The sequence below is a fragment of the Cavia porcellus genome, unplaced genomic scaffold (assembly GCF_034190915.1).
Source record: "Cavia porcellus strain 051 isolate PalLab524CR breed Dunkin Hartley unplaced genomic scaffold, mCavPor4.1 scaffold_8, whole genome shotgun sequence".
In the NCBI taxonomy this organism is placed as follows: Eukaryota; Metazoa; Chordata; class Mammalia; order Rodentia; family Caviidae; genus Cavia; species Cavia porcellus.
In genome coordinates, this window is record NW_026947491.1 from 92,463,480 (window position 1) to 92,488,680 (window position 25,201).

Below are 25,201 nucleotides of genomic sequence, written 5' to 3' on the forward strand. Positions count from 1 at the left end.
CCTTCTTGTGTCCTGCCCATTGCTTTCATCCGCCTGGTGTATCTGTGGTGACGTTTCAACAGCGCTCAGTTCTGGTTTTGTTTGCTCCTCATGAGTTATGTGCTTTGTCTACTACCGAAGCCACAGTCTCGACAGAGCCGTGGAACTCAGGTTTTCTACCCCGCTGCCACCATCCTGTAGAATTTAAGCCTCAAGAAAAACACCCAGGCCTCGCAGCTCAGCAAGCACCCTGCCCGCTTGGTGCACTCGAGCTCTTTGCTGCTGTGGGTCTCACACGGGCTTTGGTCGGCTCTGCTCCTCTGCACGTGTGCGGCACAGGAGCGGATTCTCCCAGCAGTTCTTGGGAGTTCACCTAGTTTGGGGCTGCAAAAATTATCAGTGCATCATTTTATTTTATTTTATTATTTTTTTTATCAGTACCAGGGATCGAACTCACGATAGCGCGCAGAGCTAAATCTCCAGCCCAAGTGCATCATTTTAAAGTGTTCTACCGGCCCAGATGTGTTGGCACCTGGCTGCAGCCCCAGCACTCGGGAGGCCGATGCAGAAGGACCTCTGCCAAATCTGAGGCCAGCCTGACCTGCATAGTAGGACCTTGTCTTAACCAAAATAATAAAATATTAAATTTAACAAGTAACATAAAACATAACAAAGTAAAAACATTGAAGTAAAATAAAAATGGTGTTGTACCCATTGAACAAAGGTGTTTGGGAGCAGTCGGTCCCGTCTGCTGTAATTTTGTTAACCTCCATGCCAGGGGCTCCCTCTGCTCCCCCACAGGGCATTCTGGGAAGTAACGAGGGCAGAGAGCACTGCTGCTTTCGTGGCTAAGTCAATTTATTACACAGGTCACAACAGTCTGCTGCACTTGTTACAGGTACACGCCGCGCACAGTCCAAGACCTTTATCCCTAAGCCTGGCTGGGAGGTTGTGGGGTTGGGGGATTGTGGGGTGGGCCGGGCTCCAGGAACCTGATGACCACAGTGGAACAGAAGTGCACCCTGCTCACTCTGCTTCGGGTGAGTTTGGGGTTTCATCGGCCCGTCCTTGAGAAGGGTCTGGCTCAGAAGAGGAAAACACCGGTGGCGAATGGCCACTGATGCAGTCACGTCCCCAAGATCCGAAGCTCCTTTCGGCCTTCGTGTCCGTGCTGCTTGGGCAGCTCCCAGGGGAGAGCCACTTGATGGCTGGTGCACACGCGGCCACCGCGCTGGGCCTGGGCCCGGGCCCGCGAGGCGAGCTGGTTTTCAGTACACTCTTAAGAACAACAGGCACTTAAAGCTCATTCACATACAAAAATAGATGCTATTAACAGGAAAGTGTAGGTATCAAACTGTCAATCAGGGCCTCTGCCATTCTTAAAAAAAGGACGCCGGACACAGGAGTGCTGACCTCTGCTTCCGACAGCTGGGTCCGGGGGCCCACGGCACAGTCCGAGGCCGCATCGCCGGAAGCACCTAAGGCACCGGGTGCAGGCGCAGGCTTCGGCCAGGCGCGGGCGAAGGCGGGAGGGGTGCGCGCATCAACACCCCGAAACCCGGTCGTGCGCCTGTGCGGCAGAGAAGGTGCAAACCCTTGAGGCCGAGCCCCAGCCCGCACACGGCCGGCCAGTCAGGCCTCGGACTCGGCGCCTCTGCTCCCGCCCGGGCCTCCGTCACTGTCGTCCGTGTGATCGCTTAGCAGCACGTACTTCCCGTCATGGGTTAGCGGCACAGACAGCATTAGTCGGGCCAGTGCTTGTGGGTCCTGAAGTTAGGCGAGTTTGAGAGGGCAGGAGAGGAAGAGGGGGAGAGAGAGAGAGAGAGAGAGAGAGAGAAGACAGGCTTAAGATGCACGTGACCCCTGGCTCTCAGTGCGGGCCACCTGGCTCGTCCTCCGCGCTCGCCTGTGGCTTTTCAGCTCGGGCCCCTCGAGGCTCGGAAACTGCTGGACTCAGGCTCGGTTTCCCTCTGGGCTGAACGCCGCTCACACAGCCAGTCCCTTATCCTCTCCTGCAGAGGCCGGGCTCGCAGCCTTGGCCTTCCGTTCCTTAGACACCGGTGCCTGGCTCAGGAGCACGGAGCTGGGTGTGTGCACGCTCATCCACTCACTGGCCTACTCCCTTGAGGGCACAGCATGGGGCAGGGGACGGGTGGTGACAGTCGCCAGGCCTGACAGTAAGGGCTAGCAGGAGAAGGAGGTCTGGCTCTGAGCCACCCCACTGGCAGTCATGCTGTGTGTGCCGTGGTGCCTGCACTGGGCACCTGCCCTCCCTGGTGACCCTGCCATACCGGCAGGGTAGCTGCTACCCACACATTACTGCCTCAGACTCAGAAACCCCGCTCCCGTCAGGCGAACCACACTCAGCCCTCGTGTTGGACCGTCGGCCACACACGGCAGAGGCAGGGGCGAGGGAGCGTGTCTGTCCCTCCACTAACCAGGCTCCCGAGCTTTGCTGGGGGACACGTGGCCGCGAGACAGGAGGGGTGGGTTCTAGGGACTGGGACTGTCGGGGCTACAGGCCTGGGCCACGCGCTGGGGACATGGGTTTGTGTCCTGGTAGTGAGTGGGAGCTCCAGCCAGCAGTGCAGAGGCGAGGCAGGCAGCAGGCGCCGGGGCAGGGCCTGGTTAGCGAGCGTGGCTGTGTTAGCAGAGCCAGACCGCGGGGGGCGGGGTTAGAAAGCTCTGGAAACGCACGCTACCCCACTCCACCTAGGGAGCTCGGCTTTCCAACTCGACAGTGGTCTTCCCGTGTGGACAGAGGTCCTAGCACGAACGTGCGCCTTACCTTCTGGGCCTCAATAATTTCTTTCCCCAAATTAACAGCATAACATATCTGCAAAAAACAAGAAAAGCAGTGCGTTTAGCAAAGAAGGAAAGGATCAGCATTTCAGGGAAAAGATGATCCAGGAGCACGGTGAGGCCACCGTCCACTCGGGAGGTGGCGGGTGCCTTGCCTGTGCGGCTGGCAGTGCAGGCGCCCGGCTCTGGGGACCTCGGGGTCCATGCGGGTGGGTTCTACGGGCCAGGCGTGCTCTGGGCCTTGTCAGGCTGGATGCACGTTCCCGGCGTCTCCTGCCTGGCTTGCCCCGAGACTACTGTCCAGTGTAAAGATCTGCCTAGATTTTAATTTTGCAGGGCAAATGTGAAGCGCAGCTTCAAGATTTTACAACATGTCCCACAAACAGCTCATGGCCCCATGCCGCCGCCTCCTCGCCCTCTGTGGCAGGTGTGTGCTCCCCTGCGGAGACTGCAATGCACCCCACGTCCCTGCAGCAGGGTTGCAGGAGGCCCGAGGGACGGTCACCTGGACAGCTGGGGACACGGCTCCTACCCCCAATGTCCCATTAAAAACCGGACATGTCCGCACTGAGCCCTACAAATTAACACACAAACCAGACCTTCTCGCCTTCCGAGTTGCTTTCGAAGATGTACGTGCTCAGGGCCTCTTCTCCCGTGGACTCAGGCAGGCGGGTGACAAAGCCGAACAGCCTCTTGTTCTCCTGATGAGCGGCGAACTGGGTGATGCTGGAGAGTTCAAACTGGGGGGAGAGGAACACAGCAAGCCGAGCTGTCACCAACCGCGGGAGCCAGGACAGACAGCCGGGGTGGCAGGGCCCCGGAAAGCGGGGAAGGGGCTACTCTAGGGCGGCCATGGAAGGCGAACCCATGGCACATGTGCTGCCCTGGGCTGCTGGTTATGAGGGGCTCTGCCAGGTACCTGTCACTGCTGGGCCTGAAGCAGGTACCGAGGGACGCTGTACTTACGTTGGCCCTGGACACTTGGGTCTGAGGATCGATCAGCCTGAAATTTGAAGGGATTCACTGCGTCACACACACGGAGCACACCCCCGTGGCCCTGTGCTGGCTTCGCTGCCGCTGCCGGGCCCCGTGCAGCCCACTGCTGTGCTGACGGAGCCCACAGAGCAAACCCACAGCGACCTGCGCGCATCCAAGCAGCAGCACTGTGTACTGGTATGCGGACAGATCAGAGACGGCACAGCCTCCCCCAACAGACGGTCGCTGGTACTGAACTCCCCCGGAGTGCTCCCGAATTACTCTAAATGTAACTTTTTTTTTTTTTTTTTTTGAGACAGGATCTCACTATGCGGTTCAGGCTGGCCTCGCACTAATATATTCGGTAGCCCAGCCTGGTCTGGAACTCACAACCATCCTCCTGCCTCAGCCTCCCGAGTGCCGGAATAACAGGTGTGAGCCACCACAGCCAGCCCTAATTTTAACTTTAAACAAATACATAGGTGAGGGGAGAGAACAGTAAGGGGCTGGACAAAAGCACTCCCTCTTAGTATAAACACAAGAGGAGTCACACTGCAGGAGACATTCTGGAATACATTCTTCACCGAGATTTCAAGCTTCACCTCCCGGCAAGGCCACACACCTTGGGACCGTGCTGCAAAATTTAATGCTGACTTAAATTCAGTGGGACCTCAGCTCGCCAACCTGTGTGTCTGCAGTTTGATTTGCAAATGGAAGCCTTTGGCAAAATCTCATTTTTGTTTGCAAACTTGGCATCCAGTGATGAACAAGACCACAGCCCTCTTTCACCACCGTGGGATGAATTCAGCTTGTAATCCCCGTACATATTTTTTAGTGCCAGGGCTCTTGTTACGCCAAGCACATGCTGGAACACTAAGTTCTGCTACAGTCACTATGGGATTGCTGTGAAGTTTATAGGTGAAAGCAAAAACCTTTCCTGTTTACAAAAACAATGATTATAACTCCACTGATAACGAAACGTCTAGATGGGGCAAATCTATAGATTTTGATTCTAAGAGCAATAAACATTTCTATGTAAGGTCCAGGACATACAGAAAGGCTTAAAAACACATGTGAAATTTTGTTCACAATAACCTAATTCTCATGATAGGCTCACAGTAAGTGAGAAAGGGAATGAAGGGGAGCCCTAGGACCCTTTTATTTTTTGTTTTGGCCAGTTTCACACCAGCAGCTGAACCAGAAGCAGGAGCCATAACCCAGGAGGTATGGAGCTCTACCCCAGTCTTTCTGTGCTCCAGGGGGAGACTGGGTCCCGCTAGTCTTGGCTGGGCCTGCACTTGGATGCCTCCTGTCTCGGCGTCTCCAGTTGCTCGGGGGACAGCGGCACACTGACCAGGTCCCTAAATTCCTTTCCTGAGGACAGCATTTGCCGAGCACTTCTGTGTGCCGGGCAGCTGTGAGCGCTTGAGACACACGAACTCTGCCCCTCGGACAGGACGAGGGCTGAGGACAGTTAAGCTACAGCCGAGGGAACTTTGGAACAGAGGTTACACAGACGCCAGGGCCGGGAATAACCCAGAAAGCCTGGCTCTGAAACAGCGCTGGCCTGTGGAAATACAAAGGGAGAGCCCTGCCCAGAACCGAAGCTTTTCCAGAAGCTACTGTAAGAAAAGTGAACCTGATCCAGTCCTCTAAAGTAGGACCTGTCACGGTGCGATTAACTCAACAATTAACAGAGAAACTTTCACTGCTCGGCTCTGAAAGCAGTCAGCTCTGACTTGCTCCGGTCTGTGTGGCCCTGGACTGTCCCTTGGTGTCCGCTGCCATCCACTCATCTGGACCTCACTACCGGAAACCTCTCTGCCCTCCACAAAGAGTCCATTCTGTGCTTTTAGTGCTCCAGGTGTTTTGGGCAGATTCATGTTCTTTTATCATTGTTAATTTTAATTTTTTAGTTCTGAATAAAAACCCAACAAAACCTTTCCCTCTCCAGACCTGATAAGGTAGAGAGGCCTCCAGGGCATCGGCGTCTATGCAGACCTTGTGCAGGTAGAGGGTCCTTAGCCTGAAATTTGAAACGAACCAACAGCAATCCTCCGGTGTGCATTCCATGTTGAGACTTCATGTTGAGACTTGGGTTCCATCTCCAAGGTATATCATTGTATACATGCAAATATTTCAAAATCTGGGCGGGAAAACCCCAGAATCCAAACATCCAAATGCTTTGGGTCTCAAGCATTTAGAGAAGGGCACTCTACCCACATTCACTGGCCGCTGAATTCCGACACGAGTTCTCCTCTTTACGAGCATCTTGTACGAAACAGCAGCACCTTCATGTCACCCACTGCAGCAGATCCCCAGGTGCTAACGCTAGGTGTGGGGTGAAGCTGGAAGGGGCCTTGCCAACGAGACAGAAAGTACCCCAGAAGTTGGGCAAGGTGACACACACCATAATCCCAGCACAGGAGGCTGAGGCAGGAGGGTCACCCTGAGTTTGAGGCCAGCCTGGGCTACACAGTGAGTTCAACGCTAGTCCAGACTACACAGGGAGACCCTATGTCTCAGACGTAATAACTACAACAAAAAAAGCAAGCACCTGAGAGCCTGGCTGGTGACCATCAGGTGGGACTCGGTCATCCGGAAGATGTTGTGGATGGCTCTTGCAGCCAGCACCTGCCTCATGGCTTCGTAAATCACTTCCGTGGTGCTGTCTGTCTTAACCGCCATCGACCCCAGGAACCGAACCACGAACATCTGCTGCAGAAGCGAATCTGCAAGACGGGGAGGCGCTCAGGGTCCTGCCCCGGCCTGGCCGCTGGGCCACCTGCCCTGGAGCAGCGAGCAGTGGGCTTCCCTTGCTGGTCACGTGGGCATCTGATGGGGGGGCATCCCGTCAGATCAGACCCCTGGGCCTGTGCGTGGCTGCTGTAGCGCAGACGCTCCCGTCCTCTGTGAGTGAGGTGGTGGCACCCGGACGCCCCCTAGGGACTCAGGAGGGGTGCAGCTGCCACGCCGAGGACACCAGCGCGTGGGCCGCTGAAGACGCCTCTCCTGGAAGGAAACCCACTCCAGCATCGCATTTGTCACTGGGGGCAGTGATGTCCCCGAAGCAGGCAGAGCTGGGAAGCGGTGGCCTGTGGCTGCTGATGGCCTTCTGGGTAACGGTGCTGCCTCAGAGCGACTGACAGAAGCCGTGACAGTGCGACCAGGGGAGCTTGAGTAAGAAGCAGCCTTTCTCCCAGAGGACCAGTGTGTGCCCATCCTTTACGCCATGGGCCCTCTCCCCCCCTCACCCCGTTCCTAAACACCACGTTTACCAGGACCTGGCACGGGGACCTGGCACGGGGTTAGGAAGACGCCCGGTTAACTCTCTCCCAGGCGCTCACAAGCCTGAATGTGTTTTCTGGTGCTGGGTTAGGTAAGGGCAGCTCCGCACCTCAGGGCCAGCTCACTCGCTTCCCTTCACCTAAAGCCTTTAAGGAATGCACATTCTGAACTAAGGCTCCGATGGAAACAAGTGGCCTGTGCCGGGAGGATGTGGCCAGCCAGGAGCCGACGGCTCCTCACCGCGCTGGCCCCCCGGGGGAACGCGATTTGGGCGGCCCCCACCCCGCATGCTCCTCAGTACATTTTAAGACTGCAGGTCCACAGTGAAAACCTAACTGTTCTTCCTTTCAGTGCTGGGGATTGAACTCACGGCCTCACATTTGCCAGGCAGGCACTTGTGCCACTGAGCCAAATCCCCTGCCCCAAACCTAAATTTGAACAGCGTACACTTATCTACTTTTAATGCTGAACCCTGTTGTCTGTGCTTTTCTAATATGAAACTGTCCTTCACCAACTCTGCGCATCGGTGTGGTCATTTCACCCTCCTCAAATCTGTTTCATGGGGACGGACACCAGCCCGAGACCTGACAGCACTGCCGTCCCCAGGGGAACGGCGACCCGAGACCTGCCGGGCCACACCTGTTAACAACTCTCCAGGGAACAGCAAACGGGGTCACAATTTCAACCCCTCGTCCCAGTTCTACATCTCAGGAACGAACACCGATGTCACCTGTCCCTCCGCTGGCCCGTCCTTGGGTACAGGGGATGGAGGCAGCTCACCCTGCCGGTCACTGACCTTCCGCCTCTGGAAACGTGTTGTCCTCGCTCTCGCCGAAAGGGTTGGTCCGCCTGGGGGAAGAGGAGTCAGCTGGGTAGACACTCGGGGTCTCTGGCCGTGGGCCGGATGGAGACGCGACTTCCCCTCCTCTGGAGCCCTCCTATGCCCTACCTGCCACCTCGGTTCTGGTCCAGGAATTCTGTGGCGGGAAGCACGATGTCAAACTGAATGGGCGTCCCGGGGGCGATCAGCTGCTCGGCGTCTGGGGCTGCGGCTGCTGCCCTGGGGACACCCCCCTCGTTCGCCAGCTCCGCATGCTTCGGGCTCTGGCTGAGGTGACATGGGAGGAGAAAACAGCAAGGACACTGAGCCGCTTGGTCACTGTTGTGGCTTTTACATGTGGAGATACAAGGCTTCCAGGAGCCCCACTGTGCCCCCTCCTCTCAGGGCTGTGAGCCCACCCTCTCCACCCCACACCGGCCTGGGTAACGACTGGGGGACAGCATCTCAGTGCCAGGCCGTGTCTGTCATTGATGGCTGGCAGGGTCATCGGTGGGCACCCAAGAGTGTCAGCTGGAGGAGAAAGTGCCCCGGCCTGGGCACTGTTTCATGGGGACGGACACCAGCAGTCATCGGAGTCTGGCCCTGCTTCCCAGCTCCCCCGTCAATGCCCCCTGCACTGCAGCGACACCTCCAGCTGGCTCTGCCCCTGCCAAGGCCAGCGCCCGCACAAATCCTCCTTCCCCGAGCCCTGAGACTTCCCGGCGAGTCCTGTGCTCCCAGGTGCTGGGACAGTGGCCCCTGAACAGCGTGCACAGAGCACAGTGACAGCCAGGCGCCAGGCGTCTCAGCGCTGCGGTCACATCTCCCCTCCAGCCGGACTGAAGACTCCTTCCAGGGCAAAGGGCGTGGCAGGGCTTTCACTTCTTTGGTGGTGTGGACAGTGAAAAGCCCTCGGTGACCTTTCAGCACCCTGGACGTGTCTGTGTGGATGTGTTTGAGTTTCTCACACGTGTCAGTAATGGACCATGCTGCAGGAGGCAGTGATGTGACAGGCAGTCCCCTACGGGACCCAGACAGAGGCCACACCACTCGCAGGCCTGGAGCCCGGCTCTGCAGGGATCCTTGGAGGTGACCAAGTCCAGACACCACGGTTACCAGCGAAGGGATCCGGCCACTAGGGGGCAGGGAGGCGGCGGCCTCCATGTCACAGTGAGCAGTCGCTGGGCAGGCAGCCGTGTGAGAAGCTGAGAGAGAAGGTCCAGGCTGCTGGCTCCCAGACGGCCGTGTGGCGTGAGCCCGGTGACATCAGTAGCTAGAGTCGAGAACTCGACCTTAGTCCAGGGAGCCGCTGGGTGCTCTGGACGAAAGTGACACGGGGTCAAGGGTGCCTGCAGCCTCAGCCCTGGCTGGAAAGGGCGCTGCCTGTCCCTGGAGCACCTCTGGGGGCCATCGCAGATTATCTCGGTCTCCGCTGCTCAGATGTGCAGGTGCTGCTCCTCTCGGCCCTCCAGGTGTTGGGCCTGCTCAGGCCCATCCTTCCCCTGGTCACTCTCATGCTGCGGAGCTCCTGGCTCGGCCCCTGCCCGGTCCTTTCCTCTGCATCCTGGACCAGAGCCATCAGCTCTTCCTGGGTTCCCAGCTCTGCCATCCTCGAAAGCGCCCTGCCTGCCCTTCCCCCGCTGGCCAGTGGTTCACACTGTGTCCTGCAGTGTGTGTCCGCCTAGGCCAAGTGACAGCTGTCGCTCCTCCTCCAGGCCTGATTCCTCAGTGGGCACCAGCTCTCAACCAGCCCAGCTTCTGCGTGTCCTCCTTCTGCGTGTTGCAGTTCTGTGAGCCCAGGAACAGTGCCACCACCCACCCAGCAAGAGTGGAGCTGGAGACCGGACCAGGAAGCCGGGCTCAGCGGGCAGTGGAGCTCTCTGCACAGAAACCTTAACCAGGAACTACAACAGCGGAGGAGGAGGTGCCCAAAACACTCAACATCTAACAGTAAGTGATGGAATCCTGCGCACTTAGGTTAAGAAAACCTCAGCACTTGGGAGGCTGAGGCAGGAGGATCGTTGGGAGTTCGAAGCCAACTTGGGCTGCAAAGTGAGCTCGAGGCCAGCCTGAACTGCATGATGAGACCCTGCCTCAGAAAGATCAACAAACAGACAAACAAACAAAATGTAGACCTACGTATAAAAATAAAAGCAAGTTCACCTGAAAACAGCACGAGTGCAGAGCAGGCCTGGGCAGTCACATGGACACACAAAAGATGATTTCATCATTTAAAAAAATAAAATTTTTGCAGGTGTGGTGGGACACTTGTTATCACAATATTTAAGAGGTTGAGGCAGAGCCGGGTGGTGGTGCACACCTTAAGCCCAGCGCTCGGGAGGCTGAGGCAGGAGGATTGCTGCAAGTATGAGGCCAGCCTGGGCCACAAAGTGAGTTTGGGGCCAGCCTGACCTGCATAGCGAGACCCTATCTCAAAAAAGACAAAAACAAAACAACTAAAAACAGAAACCAGACTGTGGCAGGAGAATCATCCGGGAGAGGGGGCCGCGGGACGGAACTCAGCAGCAGGACACCCGGGGCCATCCCAGAGCGCATATTTCTTGCTTATGGTGCTTTGTGGAAGCTCTTAAGAAGTGGCGGGAGGGCTCCTGCCTGGCGGGACCTGTGACACAAGCCTCCGTGGCTCAGACCTCAGCAGCCTGGCCCGGGGATGCTGGCCCGGGGGGTACGCTGGCACGAGGAGGCTGGTTTCAATCCTGGCCACACCACTAGTCTGTGGTGTAGACCGGGGCAGGGGGCGGTGTTGGGCACAGGCGCTCAACATACCATACCCCACCCGGGACTAAGGACCACGCCAGCTTCCACAATGCGCTACGTCCCTCTCTAAATTAGCCAACCCGTGCGCACCTCGTGCTCACTCCGTATTCGCCCCGTGCTGACTCTGTGGCAACCCCTGATTGGCCACAGCTGGATATAGTAGCCAGAGCCTGCATCCCATTCCTGCCCTGCTTCCTCGTGGCAGCCTGTGATTGGTCACGGCCAAATATATAAACCAGAGCCCGTGTAAATAAAGCAGCAGTTAACTGTTGCCCACAAGAGCGTCTCCTGTCTCACTGGGGGAGCTGCGCCGGTCAGGGCGGGGCAGGGGGTCCGTGACAGCTGCTCCCAGCTCCCCCAGAGCCCGGCCCCCCATGCTGCCTCCCTGTCCTGGTTACCTGGGGCCGGAGCTTCCTTGTTTCTTGCTCAGACTCGTGATGGGTGTCACCGCCTGCAGAGCCGGCTGGTTCAGCCTGATGGCCACGGCCTGGAACCCCGGTGACACAGCTCAGCGGGCGGGGTGGGGGCACCGGGGAGCCGGTCCTGGGGGGACCCTCATTACCTCGGGGTCCTCAGTCAGGTAGATCTGCCTGGAGATGTTGTGGATGGTGCAGATCCACTGCAGGGGGAGAGAAGCCCTGAGCCCCAGAGTCACCGCGCCCGGGGTGGGGAGGCGAGCCAAGGCAGGGTGCCGGTTACCTCTTCGTATTCCTTTCTGCTCTCCGCCTGGAGGATGATTCCCCTGGAACAAGCCACGGCCCGTCAGCACCTCGGCTCCTCCGGACCGGGGTGACCCATGCTGGCTCAGCCAGCACCGGGACCCGGGCCTGGGCAGAGCTCTCCCTCCGAGCCCAGGCTGCCTCCCCCAGGGACTGCATGCTGTCAGCCTGCGGGCCTCCACCCACGTCCAGGGACTCAGTGCTGCCTCTGACAGCTAAGTGGACGATGGGAGGACCAGGCCAGGCGGGTGACAGCGGTGTCAGGGCCGCAGCTGTGGGAGGGCTCTGCTGCTTCCTTTGTTCCTCTCATTGAGGACACTCGAGAAACACCGATCTCACCCCTGTCTGGTGGGTGAGGACCCCGAGACCCGGCCAGCCTGCAGAGGTGACGTCCCCAGCTCTGTCCCCTAGGACATGCAGGCCACCTCTCCTCCCAAGGCGGAGGAGACCCTCACCGGGCCTGAGCCTGAGGAGCTATGTGAACCAACGACTGCTGTCCCTGAAGGTCCCAAGTCCCAGAGGGGGCCTGTCCCCGGCCACCCTGAGGCGTACGATTTCCCGTTGGGCGCTGTGATCTGGAAGCAGTAGCGCCTGTCCTCGCAGTCCACCGCCATCACCGAGCAGTTGTCCAGGTCCTGGATGAGCCCGCCGGCCACGGCGCCCCGGGGCTGGCACATCAGGTTCCCGCCCTGGGTGAAGAAGTAGAGCCGCTCCCAGCTGGTGCTCACCAGCCCCGTCCTGCTGTGGGAAGGGAGCGGCGGGAGGTGTCAGCACCGAGAAGGAAGCACGAGGCCTTCCACGCTCTATGGCCACCCTGTTTCCACAGAGCCAGGTCACACGAGTGACTGAGGGACGGTGGGCGCGGCTCCCGCTGGCAGTGCCAACCCCAGGGCAGCTCTGGGCCGGCATCGCAGGGACCCGAGTCCCAGCCACGGCTGTGCCCCTGGAGATGGTTCCCGTCTAACGTGCTGCCTGGGGAGACAGGCAGGAGCCTGGCAAACTGCAGGGTCTGTGTGGTTTCTAAGGGGGACGTGTGGCTTCAGGTCCCCGAAGGCTACAAGCTCAACTTCTCTACAGGCGGCAGCTGAGAGTGGCCGCCAGGGAGGGGAGCATCCTGGAGCCCTGGCACCACTGGGCTCTGCTCTCTCCCTGTGCCATCCAGAGGCTGTGGTGGCTGGGCAGGGGTGCAGGGTTTCTCCCCAGTGTCCCCACCCTCCTGGGGCTCGGGGCCGCTTCCTGGGAATGGGGCTTAGAGGAGGCACCCACTTTCGCAGGTTGAGGTAGCCGGCCTTCTGGATGAGGTTCCGGTTGACCTCGGGGGCAGCCCCGTCAAAGTCTGGGATGTACACAGACTCATCCACAGACAGCAGCTCCTGCTGCGACGCCCGCATCTGCTCCGCTTCCTCTTCCAGCTCTGCCTGGATGCTTCAGATGGACGGCGACAGGTCAGTCACTGGACCCAGGCCTACCCAGAACTGCTACAAAGCAGGGATGGGGGGCCTCACTGCCCTTGAAGCTGCCTGCCTGAGGGACGGAGCCGCTGGCTCCGCATCGTCCAACCCAGTCCCCAACCTTGGAGGTCACAGCACACAGCTGTGCAATGCCCACAGCTTGTTCTAAGGCATCCCATTGCCCGGCATGGTGGTGCCCACCTGCACAGGCATAAAACTTCCTCCTGCCTCAGCCTCCCACGTGCTGGGATCTCAGGCGTGCGCCACCACCCTCGGGACGTGGTCTCAGCAGGGAGTGCGGCAGGCCCACAGCACCCCACCGGGCCACATTACCTTTGCACCATGTCAGCCCCGGAGGACAGGAAGCTGTCCATGCTTTGGGAGAACATCTCCGCTCCCTTCTTAAAGAAGCTGATCTGAAAGACAGCGGTGGAGCCCCGAAATCACCCCAGGGGGCAATCACTGGGTTCCCTGCATGTGGGGTGGCAGCAGGGCAGCTGAGCAGGGTGTTTGTCTGTACTGCTGGCAGCTGTTGAGCGGGCACACCAGCAGGTGACTCCCCAAGTCCCAAAGGGGTGCTGCTGTGTGGCCGACAAGGAGCCACCCCTGCACAGGCCAGTGTGTGGGGCTGGACATGCTCACCCCAGCAAAAAACTGACAAGCAGTCGCTCCTGCCCAACTCGGATGCCCCCGCCTGCAGCCACGTGGCACCAGCACACCCAAGCTGTGCACGGGTGAGGGGTGGGCCAAGAGGTTCAGCACAGAGGGAGCTGGGGCTAGAAGCCTCTGAAAGCCGCTCTCCAGGGTGACGGGCGCAAGGGGTTGTGCGCAGAGAGCACAGGGCCCTCCTGCCACCCAGTGGTCTGCGATGGATACTTTCTCTGCCAGGGGACGGTGGCCTCCAGGACGCTTGGGGACCACGCGGGCTGAAAATGCAGCTGCTGGGTTTGGGACCCTTCCTTCCTGGGCTCCTGGAGGGCCCTCCCTTCCCAGAAGGCCTCGGACCCGGCACCCCCAGCACGACACACACCGAAAGTGGGGGACAAGAACATTTCTGGGCACCCTGGACAAGACCCAACACCGCTCTGGAAAGCTCAGCCTTCCACTCTTCAGGAAACCTGGACAGGATGCTGGTACACGCGACATGCCGTGTGGTGAGGAGGGCACCAGGCAGGGCAGACACTCAGCAGGCCTCTCCTGTGTTGCCCCAGCCCACCTGGATCGGAAGTCTACCTTTCCGAGGGTGGGCATAAAAATGGGCCCTCACCGAGGCCAGGAGGCATAATAACAGGAATCCAACCTCCTCCCCGGACACCTTGGGAAGAAGTGGAAACCTCAGTCTTCAGAGATCAAAGGGCAAAAGCAGCCTATGGCCATGCAGGCCGAGAGTCCTGGCTCTGTGGTCTCTGAATCCTACTGAGATCAGCACTGTCTATGCCATGCTGGTTCCCTGCACTGCCCAAAGACAAAGCCACATTGGTCAGTCTCAGGTGAGTACCCCTGAAGTCACAGGGCTTCTGCAGCTCTGTGACTCCTTGGACCGGGCCTCACTTGGCCCTAGAGAAATCTGATAAAGGAAGGCAAGACCCTGGGTCCTGTGCACCACCTGGTGCTGACCCTGTCAGTGTGACACTGAGCTCAGAGCCTGGACCAAACACCAGGCCTTGGCCTGCAGGGATTGCGAACCTGTCTGACCAGGACGAGCGGAGAGGGCTGGGTCAGCACAGCTCCTGGGGCGGGTGCCGTAGAGTAGCTGGAGTCAGTCTCCACCCCGCTAAGAAATCGAGGGCCCTGGACACCCCGACTCCCTAGGGCCGGGGAGGAGAGGAGCAAACAGCTCGGGACCATCCATGAGACTCAGTGTTCCACAACTCAAAGGAAAGGACTGCGGTGTCCAGCAAGGTTGAAACTGCCCTTCGGGAAGGGGCTTCTCACAGGAGACCTGCCATCCCCATCCTCCAGGGGTGGGTACCCGCCACCCTGCACAGACAGTGGCTGTGGGTCCCACGGCTGCTGTGCTCCCCATGGCCCGCGGCACTAGCCTGAAAAGCCTGGGCTGGGACACGTGGCATAGTCCTTAGCTGCAGGGTGGAGCCGGTTGGCCACACAGCTGTCCCCCAGGCCAGTGAAGTCCCTTCTCCCACTAGCCATGCTCTTGGCATCCACTGGTCACTCTGTCGCCTTTGTACTTCTGGGACACTAAATCCTGCTCCCTCGGGGCCTGGGCTCCAGGCAAGGGCTGTCACTCTAGGGAGGGCGGCGTGACAGGGGAATGAATGTCCAAAGACAGCACCCAAGCCGCTCTGCAGCAAACCCAGGATCAGCCCAGGTTGGGGTGCCTGCCACGCATCACCAGATGAGAAAGGAGGCCAACCAGGGCCCACTCCAGGGGCCCAGGCAAGGATACTTCGTGACTCCCAAGGATTCCATTGGCTTCACTCAGTGACTCAGAGGGTGACACAGCTCCCCTTAAATGTCCCCTCGGAGGGACGAGCTGACTGCACCCAGCTCCCCACGAACCACGTGGCCCCCACATTCAGACAGCCGGATGCAGATGCTGGAAGGTCCTCCGAGGCCCGTTACCCGATGGAGTGGACGTGTTCCTTTTGAACTATTTTGCGTTTCTCTTATACGTTATAGAAGACGCTGTTATGTGGACCTGGACAAGCAGTGACATTTAATTAATGTTTTTCTTCCTCTCACCCCTGTCTGAGTCTCGATCGTCTGGTGAGAGCTGATGCTGGGTCCATTTCTCATGGGCCAGAGTGCAGGTCCGGAGCCAGCGCTGGGGCCAAAGCAGGGGGTGCTGGGCCCGGGGGCCAGAACACCTGAGCCTGTCCCTGCCTCCTACCCTGCAGCTGGCGCCTCCCCTACAGGCTCAGGAGGCCACTGGGTCAGAGGGAGGAGGCCGATGTTCTGCAGAGGACCTTGCAGAGCACTGGTGACACTGTCCAGCACTCCAGAGGCGAGACACTGGCCACAACCTCGGGGAGGTATGGATGGACAGCAGTGCTAAGGGAGGGCCTGGCCACACTTGGAGGGCAGAGCACTGCAGAGTCCGGGGTACACGCTGCTCTCCCAGCCTGAGCCCACAGTGCGTATGGGAACACTGGCCCTGATTCAGCTTTCACGTGGATCAGAGAAAAAGGACCACACAGGTTCCTCCCAAGGAGAGCCTGGGATCTGCCATCGCCTCAGGGACACACGGCCTCCCATGGCCAGCCAAGGTGGTCCAACCCAGGTGGCCCGGCCCGGCCAGAGCCCCAGGGAGCACCGTGTTTCTCTGTGACAGTGCTTCAAGACACGCCGCCTCCCTACCTGCCCACGGGCGAAGCCCAGCATGGGCTCCATCATGGCCACCCGCTTCCGGTGCTGCAGCGCATTGAGGGCACAGTAGTACTGCAGGGCCGACAGGTGCTGCTTCTGCCGCGCGGCCGCCACCTCTCTCGCCAGCTCGGCCTTCACCTGATGTGGAGCGGAGGGAAGACTTCAGGCGTGACACTTCTGTGGGGGTACGCGATGTGACACACACTTGGAAGTTCACGGTGGCATTTGGTCACAGACACGGTAACACTTAAACAAGATTCCATCTCAAATCTAAGGGAGGTCTGCGCTGAAAACCCCAAGTCCAGGAGCAGCAGCAGCTCTGCATCTGTGAGGCCACACCGGGGAGGCCAACAGGGACACTTCGTGGGGAACCCGGCACTGGCCCTGGAGGCCACACACGCGTGGTTCACGGCGAGACTATGCTACGGGTGACTGTGCCCGAGGAAGTCAGGGCACAGAAGGACAAGTTATGTGCATGAGGGTAGCTCTATCAAGGCACCCAGACCTCAGGGGCTGCGGGGTCAGAATGGACCCTGGGCACCGAGCACCCGGCAGATGCTGGGGTCCCTGTGGGGTCGCCACCCAATGGGTCCAGGTCTGCCTTGGACAAAGCGGGCTGGGAAGTTAGGCTAGAGACGTGAGGGCCTCCTTGGGATGCGGAGTAACTTCAAGGGAGGACTGAGAGGGGAAAGCGCCGCAGGGCAAGGCGGGCCAATGCGCGGACTGACGGAGGCTTCGGGGCGCGGGCTCCGCTCACCTTTTCGTTCTCCTTCTTTTTCGAAAGCCTGCTGTATTTGGCCATTGCCAGGTCGTGGTCTGAAAAGACAGGAGGCCGGGAAAGTGAGGCCGCATGTGAGACCCTTCTCTTGGCGCCTCCCCACACTGAGGACCCGCCCGCCACCGACCACGGAACCCGAGGGGCGGGAGTCCTACCACTGCTGGTGAGGCCGAAGAGATCCTTCAGAGTGCTGATTTCTGCACGGGGGAAAGAAAGCAGCTCGGAGCGAGGAAAAATAAAACGTTCAGCCCCCAGCTCTGCCTTCGGATCTGTGAGTGCATGCTGCCATCACTCTGTCCCTCTGTGTTCTGGGCCCGGCCCGATGGCCCAACTCCTGCTCTCACTTTGCGCCTGGTGCCCCTGCCCACCCTGGAGAGGAGCTGGCACCATGGGGACGCAGGCAGACAGCGAGGTGGCCGGAGGCCACGGTGACCTGGGGGATAAACTTCAGCTCTGGGTCTTCAGCCCCAGCTCAAAGCATCGGTCCTGCGAATGAAGCCAGGACCAGAGCCAGAGGGACAGGAATGCTGGAGTGTGCTAAGCACAGCCTGTGACACAGCCCGGCACAGTCTGCACGCAACAAGCCAGCACCAATCACCACCACCCAACAAGGGCGGGACACCATGGTGCATGATGACGGATTTGTAAACCTAGAGCAACAAGGTCATCGACGGTAATAAACAGCCAGGATTAAAACTTTAAAAACAGGCCAGCCCTGGTGATGCATGCCGATCATCCCAGCCACCTCAGAGGCTGCCACTTCAGAAGCTGAGACAGGAGGATCAAAGGTTCCAGGCCAACCTGGGCAATTTAGACCAAGCCTGTCTCAAAAAACAAAAGAACTAAACCAAACCACAACAAAACCAAACCAAACCAATCCCTGAGCAGCACAGCACTAGCCTAGCACATGCAAGACTCTGGGTTCTACCCTTGGCAGGGGAAGCCAGGGCGCTTAACACAGACAGTCCCAGAGGGACGGGTGCGTTCCACAGCAGCAGCTCCACCCGTTCTCTCTGTCCAAACAGCAAGCACTTAACACCTGCATCCTTCTCCGCCTGCCTCCAGCTTTTACACCTCTGAGCACAGAGCCTCCTAGCACTGATACCGAAGGCTGAGTCAGGAGGATCGCTGCAATTTCAAGGCCAGCCTGGGCTACACAGCAAGTTCAAGATCAGCCTAAATTATGCAGGGAGACTTGTCTCAAATAAATGAATGAAAAATAAAAGAATCACCACTCTGGACAGTGAGGGATGTGTTGGGTCATCACTCTGGACTGATGCCAGCCACGGCACCATGTGCCCTGTGCCAGCCACCCGGCCTGCAGACTCAGCCTGACCCAGCCTGCAGACTTAGGATTGGTGACTTCTTCCTACCGGACATCAGGCTTGCTCTGCAAATGACCCCACACGCTCGCAGACTGTGGAGAGAGAATATTCCCCGCACGCACAGGGTTTGACCCCAGCTGGGATCAGATGGTCACACAGCCTGCGCTCAGTGGGTTTGGGCTCCGGGTCACCAACAGGTAAGCCACAGGGAAAAGCCCACCTCCTGCTTGGCGCTGCCCAAGCACCAGTGGCAGGGAGGGTTCAGTGCTCTGCCCGCTGCCTGCAGCGCAGGCCCCTGGCCCAGGGCAGACTCCAGCTTCCGCAGGTGCCCTCCGGGTGATGCAGCATCTCTGCCTAGAAGCCCAGCCATGCACAGGTCTCCTAGGATGTTTTACTCAGCAATGTTTCCCCGAGTGCTCTTCAAATACAGGTTTTTGTGTGGGGGCGGGGGTGGCATTTTGGAGATGGGGTCACACTGTGTAGTTCAGGCTGCTCTTGAACTCAGTATGTGGCCATCCTCCTGCTTCAGCCTCCCATGAGCTGGGGTTACAAGGCATGTGCCACCACTCCCGGCTTCAAATGCAGCTCTTTACTCTTTAGGTAATGAACACTCTCCATGGAATAGGAAAGAACAACAGGACTAAGCAGTCTGGGCTGCCTTTTCTAACATTTTTTTTCAAGGTTATGAGTTCTTTTTTATATTCTTTTTTAAATCTGACCACTTTGATTTCCAAGTGATATAAAATTATTCTGAAGTTTCTGTTGTAGCTGAAGAACTGAAATGCACTGCACAGGCCAGTTCGGCTCTGGGAAGCAGTCACAGATTCTCCGAGTCGCCCCTCGTGGGCTGCCTGTCCCGTGATGGGGACACCCGGAGAGTCTTACAGACAGTGCGGCCACTGGGCCATTCCCACCAAGCCTCCCCCTGTGCGAGTGGGGTCACAAACAGTGCATGTATCAACTTTAAATTTATTACAGTGGAGAGGGTGTGTGAACCACTTCGAAATCCTCCCCTCGCTTCCAGCACCCGCATCCCACATCCTGGCCCCTTCCTGCAGCAGCTCTGGAGTCCTCTTTCCTGAGGGTCTTGCACTGCGCCGATGACCTCGGTGTCCTGTACTGACTCAGATGTCCCTCTTTCCCAATCGTTTTGGTGTGAGAGAGAACTAAAAGGCCCACAGTGGCACAGCCCGTGAGCCAGGTGGAGGGGACATGGCGGGATGCCTTTATTTGAGACAGGAGGGCTGCCGCCACTTCGCCCCAGTTTCAGGAATCTGCCAACCGCTGCGGGAAGTGGCGAGGAAGACAGGGTGGGGATTTGGAAGGAGATGGACGGTGGTGCACTGTCACACCTCACACTTCTCAAAGTGGCAGCACGTGCCTGACCTGGACACACCCTGTTGCCGGCGCTCAGCATGCGGTCACACACCGGGGCAAGCCCTGAGCAGCGGCCCGTGGCTCACCTGTGAGGTCCTTCTCCCGGAACTGTATGACGGGCAGCACCATGGTGTCCGCCAGCTGCTTGGCCAGCTCCGCGTGGAGGGCGTTAAGCTGAAAGGAAGGGGACTCCGTGAGGCCAGGCATACACGTTGCTGGTGACGTGGCCCGTGGCACGAAGGGCCACGTGAAATGCAGACTGCACCAGGCTTCCTGAGCGAAGAGAAACCCCCATGATGCAGCTCAGGAGGCAGGACCAGAGGTGCGGGGATGAGACGTGAGCTGGGGCGGGACATGCGCCTGAGCCCCAGCCTCTGGAGGCTGAGGCCGGAGGACGGGAAGCTCGACGTCCCCCTGGGCAATGTGGCAACTTACCGGGAAAAATAAAAAGGACTGGAAATGCAACTCAGCATGAAAATTTAAAAAAAAAAAAAAAAAAAAAAGAAGGAGGAGGAGGAAAGGAAAAAGAACAAACTGTGGCCTCCAGCGGGACACCTGCGAAGCTTACTCAAGGCGTCTCTGGGTCCCTTTGTTTGCCATGCAAACCACACCAGCCCTGTGTTCCCAGCAGCCCCGCCCACCCTGGAACCGGATGCTGTGTGTGGGCAGCGCTGGGCACTGCCAGGCTGCCGTCAGTTGTCACAGAAGAGGTCGCATCATACGGGCAGCACTGGCCGTCCATGGCAGGCTCTGTGGGTGGCAGACGACCACCAAGCTCAGGGACTGTGCTCGGGTGTCACCGTTTCTCATGGCTTCTCTGTCCACCTCAAGGGCTTGCAAAATGCCAGCTCTGTAAGTGGCTTCGGGGGACAGAGGAGGTCGCCTCTGGTTACTCTGTGTGCCGCTCTGCAAGCCTCCACGGACAGCAGGAACTCTGAGCTCCCTGGCACAGCAGGCTCCATCCCGGGTGCAGTGTCTGAGGTCCATGTGGCCCACGATGACCTGGACTGACACTGCCGTGAGGCTTTGGGCCTCAAGGGGTCAAGGTGGCATCGAGGACCGTGGTGGACAGGGCCGTGTGTGGGGAGTCCTGCTGGGCCCCTGGGGAGCATTACCCTGCAGTCACTCGGGGTCAGCATGAGACCAGGCTCCCCCAGCAGTGACTTGGCCACACATTTCCACCCCACATCACCCCAGGTGTGCCCTCCAGGGCCGGGGCCACACAGTGGCTCTAAGTGCAGAGACCCGCTATGCTCAGCTTGTGCCAGTCCAGGGTGGGGCGTCGCCATCCCTCTGTGCTCCCGCTGGGCGCACCCAAAGCCACACTGCCTCGAAGACGAGTGTGAAAGTTGTCCTTCGGGCAGCCCCTGGCAACTCCTGAAGGATCCTCAGGAGTCCACCCGTGTGCGGGCTCTGTGCTCCAGGCCGAGAGGTGGCACAGACGTTTCCTTTCACACTGCTTCCAGGCGAAGACACCCCACTTCCTCGGCTGAAAACCCACCCCCCGCTGGTCACTCCCTTCCAATCTCCTCCCTAGGGTCTGTCCTCGCCTTTGCTGTGGGCCTGGGGCACTGCGCGTCCCCTTCTCCACAAGGTGACAGAGCAGACCTGGGCACACACCCCAGCACTCAGTCAGCAGAGACAGTGACAACCATGACTCAGGTCTGCTCCAAGAAGTGACCCCCATGAGCCCTTGCTTTGGGGGAACTCAGCACCCACAGAGCTCTCTGGGGCTCACGAGGACGATCCCACCCACGAAACACGGGCCACTCCCGCTGCTTCATTCTTTAATGCTGGGTTTGGACTGTTTGTCTTCGAGATCTTCCAACCCAAGCCAGGGCTCCTTTCCTCCTCCTGGGTCAAGGCCGCCTTTCCTGGGCTCCAAGACCACGATGGAGCCCTGAGGCTCCGGGATGCTTGCTTCTCCCTGGCTGCTCTGTGATTCCATTTCTGCCTCATCCTACACTGTGGCAGCACACACTTCCCAGGAGTGGAAACTGACACGCTGGACGGTACCTGCTGGTCTCTGCTGCGCTTCCTGGCTGCAACTCCTATACCCTTTCAGAGCAGCAGAGGCGCGGGAGCCCTTGGGTCCTGACACTTGGCCTCTGATGCCAGCTCCTGGCACAGAGCTCGTGATGCCCTGGGGCCTCCTGGGGGTCAGGAGTGTCCACAGGCAGCAGCCCTGGGGGTCAGGGGTCAGGACGGGCACAGGTCACCACCAGCTCAAGTCACAACCGAGAAGCTGCCCCAGCCCCACCTGCATGAGGGTTCAGAGAGCCATGATCCACCCCGTGCAGCCAGGACGGGGCCGGGGCTCTCAACTGGCACCTGGAGCTGGGTGGTCCTGGGGGATGCGCCCTTAACTCTGGGATCACAGGTTTCCTCCTGGGAAGCAGTGTCACAACAGGGTCACACTGGTGCAGGGGACCAAGAACGCCGAGCGGGGAGAACCAGCGGCAGGAAGCAGCTGGTCTCCTTCCTGCTACTCAGTGGGACAGAGGACCAAGCTCAGTGAAGACTGGTGACCTTGTGTCCTTCTGGCTCCGCCCTGAAGTCTGACTAATAGCTGGCTGTGTGTTTGTTGAAGGAGGTGTGGGCTGCTGTGTGTAATTAAAACACAGCAATGTGACTACGCGAATGCCGTGCCTCGATCTACCCGAAACGGATGGTGGAATGGGCCTGCGTTTTCTCTTCTGCTTCTCTGTTGTGATTTTCCACTCTAAGTACATGCTGTGAACTCCTTGGCAATGGAACATTTCTATGGCCTAATTCTGCAGTGTTCTGTCAGGAGTCAGTAGTATTGAGCTCTTGTGATCTTTATAAGTAGGACATACACAGTTCCTGGAGCGATCGAGGTTTCTCCAACACCCCACAGACATTACACAAGACAGCTGAGGAGCCACTATACCAAACCCTGGCAGTGTGCGGAACTGTGCACCCCCAAAAGTAGGTCCCCGGAGAACGTGGGGGTGCGTGGAATGCAGGGCTCTAAAGTGAGGTCACCCTGGGGTTTCGGAGTGGCCCTACACCCACTGTGAGGAGCTCTGATCAAGGAAGAGATACAGAGCATAAACTCAGGGATGGCAGAGTCAGAGGCTGGGGCGCCACAGCCAGGGCCAGGCACCCGAGCTGGGAGGCCTGAGCCTCTGGGGTGTGTGGCCCTGCACACGCCTCGGCCCAGGTGTTGGGAGGGATGACATCTCTGCGGGGACCTGTGCTCACCCTCTGAGGATGCTGGAGCCCTAGAAACCTCCTTTGGAAGGCTTTTCCACTCAGATGCTACACCTGGGATCCGGCGCCATCTGTCAAGTCACCAGCTGAGCACAGCGACAGCCTGAAACAGCTCAGAGCCCGCATGAGGCGTCTAGCAACGAGAGGGCCCAAACAGCAGGAATGGTCACCGAGAGCCGGACAGAAACTTCAGGCTTCTTACCTCATCCACCACCTTGGAGAAATAGTGGAGCGTGGAAATGACTTCCTCGTCACCTTTTCCAAGGGCAAAATTCTACGAGCGAAGGATGAAAGCATGGGTGTCACTTGCAGATCTTGGAGTTATGCCCCAAGATCGGCCACCGGCCCCCACCCACACCTCCCCTCCCCCATAAGCACCCCACGCCCACAGGAGGGTGGCAGCGGGAAGGCAGGCACTCCTTACCTGCTCCTCGTACGCCAGCAGCTGCCTGGAAAGCTGCTGGGTAGCCAGGCACATTTCGTTCTGCAGGGAGAAGAGACAGAAGAGTCAGTGACATTTGTCACGGGGGAAAGGCTGTCTTAGAGGGTTCGAGAAGTGTGTGCGCCCTGCTGAGGAGACAGAGTGTCACGTCCTGGCCACTTAGACAGCGAGACCGAGACAGGGCCAAGGTTAAAGCCAATCACACCTGGGGCCGCTAGGGCCCCAGTGGAACCGTCCCGCCTCCCCCGGCACCCTGGGGAGAATGAGGGCACAGGTCCCCCCAGGGCACAGGGGGGGGTCCCCTCTGCTCTGGCTCACCCCTTCCCAGCGGGGCAGCACTGGCCCCTGTCCAGGAAGGGGCAGTGAGGGGACATCCTCGGGGTGTCCTTGATGCTGGGTGGGTGCACACAGGCTCAGCACAGGCCAATGATGGATGCGTGAACGCACGAGTGAATGAACGGACGGACAGACTGACAGGCAGGGAGAGGCACCTACACGCCAAGGTCAGCACAGTCCTGGAGGGATGCGCATGGGTGAGGGTGATAAGACTCCAGAGCTGAGGGGACCTGCAGCTGCCGCGTCCCTTCTTAGGGCGGTGTGGTCACTGTGTAGGGGCAGTGCTGCTGTGACGTCCCCGAGCCCCTCATCCTCCCGTGTGAGCTGTGCTGGGCCAGAGAGCAGTTTGTTCATGACCCCAGGATGTGGCCCGGTGCTGTATCCTCTGCCACCCACAAGACCCGTGACCACAGCTGACCCCAGGGCCCCGAAGGCGGCCCGCATGGCCCCCAGACTCCTGAGCCCGCACGGCAGGAGCTGGCTGTGATCTCGGTTTCCAGATGAAGACACTGAGGCACAGCGAGGCGAGGCTGCTGCCTGCCTGAGGCTGCGCGGCGGGGGGACAGGGTGTGTGTGACACTGAGCTCCCCCTCCATGTGCCTCCATCAGAGACCCAAGGCCCGTGCGCCACGCGCTCCGGCCCTAACCACTCGCTTCCGCTGCTGCAGCCGAAAATAAACTGAGACAGCGGGGAAGTGGGGACCGCGGCTTCCTCCCAGCAGAACTTTCTCTGGAAACATCAGAAGTCAGCACGTGGCTACATGCTGACCCCACTCCGGTCCTAACGTCCCCAAACCCCACGGGTCTGCTGCCCGGGCCTACCCACAGCCCCCCACCTCTGAACAGCAAGGCAGCGCTAACTGTAACCCAGTCACCCCCCCAGGTCCTGCCTGTGACCACACGAGGCGTGAAGGGAACACCCGGCTACAAACTACGACAAGCACCCCGGCCCGCGCACCCAGTTCCCCAGCGTTCCCTGGCCAGTTCCCCCCACCGTACCCCATGGGAACGCCATCCGGGACGCTGCCCCGCTGGACGGCCCCCAGCACCGCTGACCCTGCCGTGTGGCCCTGGACCTGCGGCCTGCAGACATTGCATCTCTCAGTGGCCAAGCAAAGCAGCTCAGTTCCACCTGCCACAGGATCACACAGGGACCGAGCACCCTGACGACAGGGCTGTCACCGCCCAGGACCAGGCACCGGCTTGGCTGTGCTCTCGCTTGCACTTCCTCCCGGACACGAGGCTCCCCGGCCCGGGTGCAGCACTGGCCAGCGTCCATGCCCGGGGAGGGACAGGGCGGAGCGGCACAGGTGGCAGCACCTGCAGAACCGGAGCGGCCGGGGGAGCGGGTGAACTCGGTCACCACAGAGACGCGGCGGCTGCTGACTCTGAGTCTCCCACATCGCAGGAGCGCTTTTGCACAGTGTCAGGGTTGCCCCTGGCTGTGGCCCACAAGGCAGGACCTGCTCTCATCCCGTGACAAGCCACGGTGCAGAGTACGGAGGAAGCCTGGGAAATGGCAGGCGGAGTCGGTGCAGGCCAGTGGGGCTGGAACCTAGAGCCACGGTCC

At 59.3% G+C, this 25,201-nt stretch overlaps 1 protein-coding gene across 5 annotated transcripts in view; it reads right to left on the reverse strand.

Moving 5' to 3' along the window:
* Positions 1-819: 819 nt before the first annotated feature.
* Positions 820-25,201, reverse strand: part of Appl2 (adaptor protein, phosphotyrosine interacting with PH domain and leucine zipper 2) — a 35,561-nt gene continuing 11,179 nt past the window's right edge. For 3 of the 5 annotated variants that reach the window (XM_003461734.5, XM_063255496.1, XM_063255494.1), the window contains 19 exons: positions 23,278-23,337; positions 23,056-23,127; positions 19,706-19,793; positions 17,073-17,114; positions 16,897-16,955; positions 16,131-16,277; positions 13,146-13,228; positions 12,628-12,786; positions 11,914-12,102; positions 11,342-11,384; positions 11,205-11,261; positions 11,041-11,129; positions 7,994-8,152; positions 7,841-7,893; positions 6,314-6,488; positions 3,748-3,784; positions 3,381-3,521; positions 2,768-2,815; positions 820-1,746 (listed from right to left, as the gene is read on the reverse strand). In XM_003461734.5, the coding sequence (XP_003461782.1) occupies positions 1,612-1,746; positions 2,768-2,815; positions 3,381-3,521; positions 3,748-3,784; positions 6,314-6,488; positions 7,841-7,893; positions 7,994-8,152; positions 11,041-11,129; positions 11,205-11,261; positions 11,342-11,384; positions 11,914-12,102; positions 12,628-12,786; positions 13,146-13,228; positions 16,131-16,277; positions 16,897-16,955; positions 17,073-17,114; positions 19,706-19,793; positions 23,056-23,127; positions 23,278-23,337 (1,836 nt within the window). In that variant the 3' untranslated portion in view covers positions 820-1,611. The remainder of the gene's footprint in view (positions 1,747-2,767; positions 2,816-3,380; positions 3,522-3,747; positions 3,785-6,313; positions 6,489-7,840; positions 7,894-7,993; positions 8,153-11,040; positions 11,130-11,204; positions 11,262-11,341; positions 11,385-11,913; positions 12,103-12,627; positions 12,787-13,145; positions 13,229-16,130; positions 16,278-16,896; positions 16,956-17,072; positions 17,115-19,705; positions 19,794-23,055; positions 23,128-23,277; positions 23,338-25,201) is intronic. The other 2 variants (XM_063255497.1, XM_063255495.1) reach the window with 2 other exon arrangements.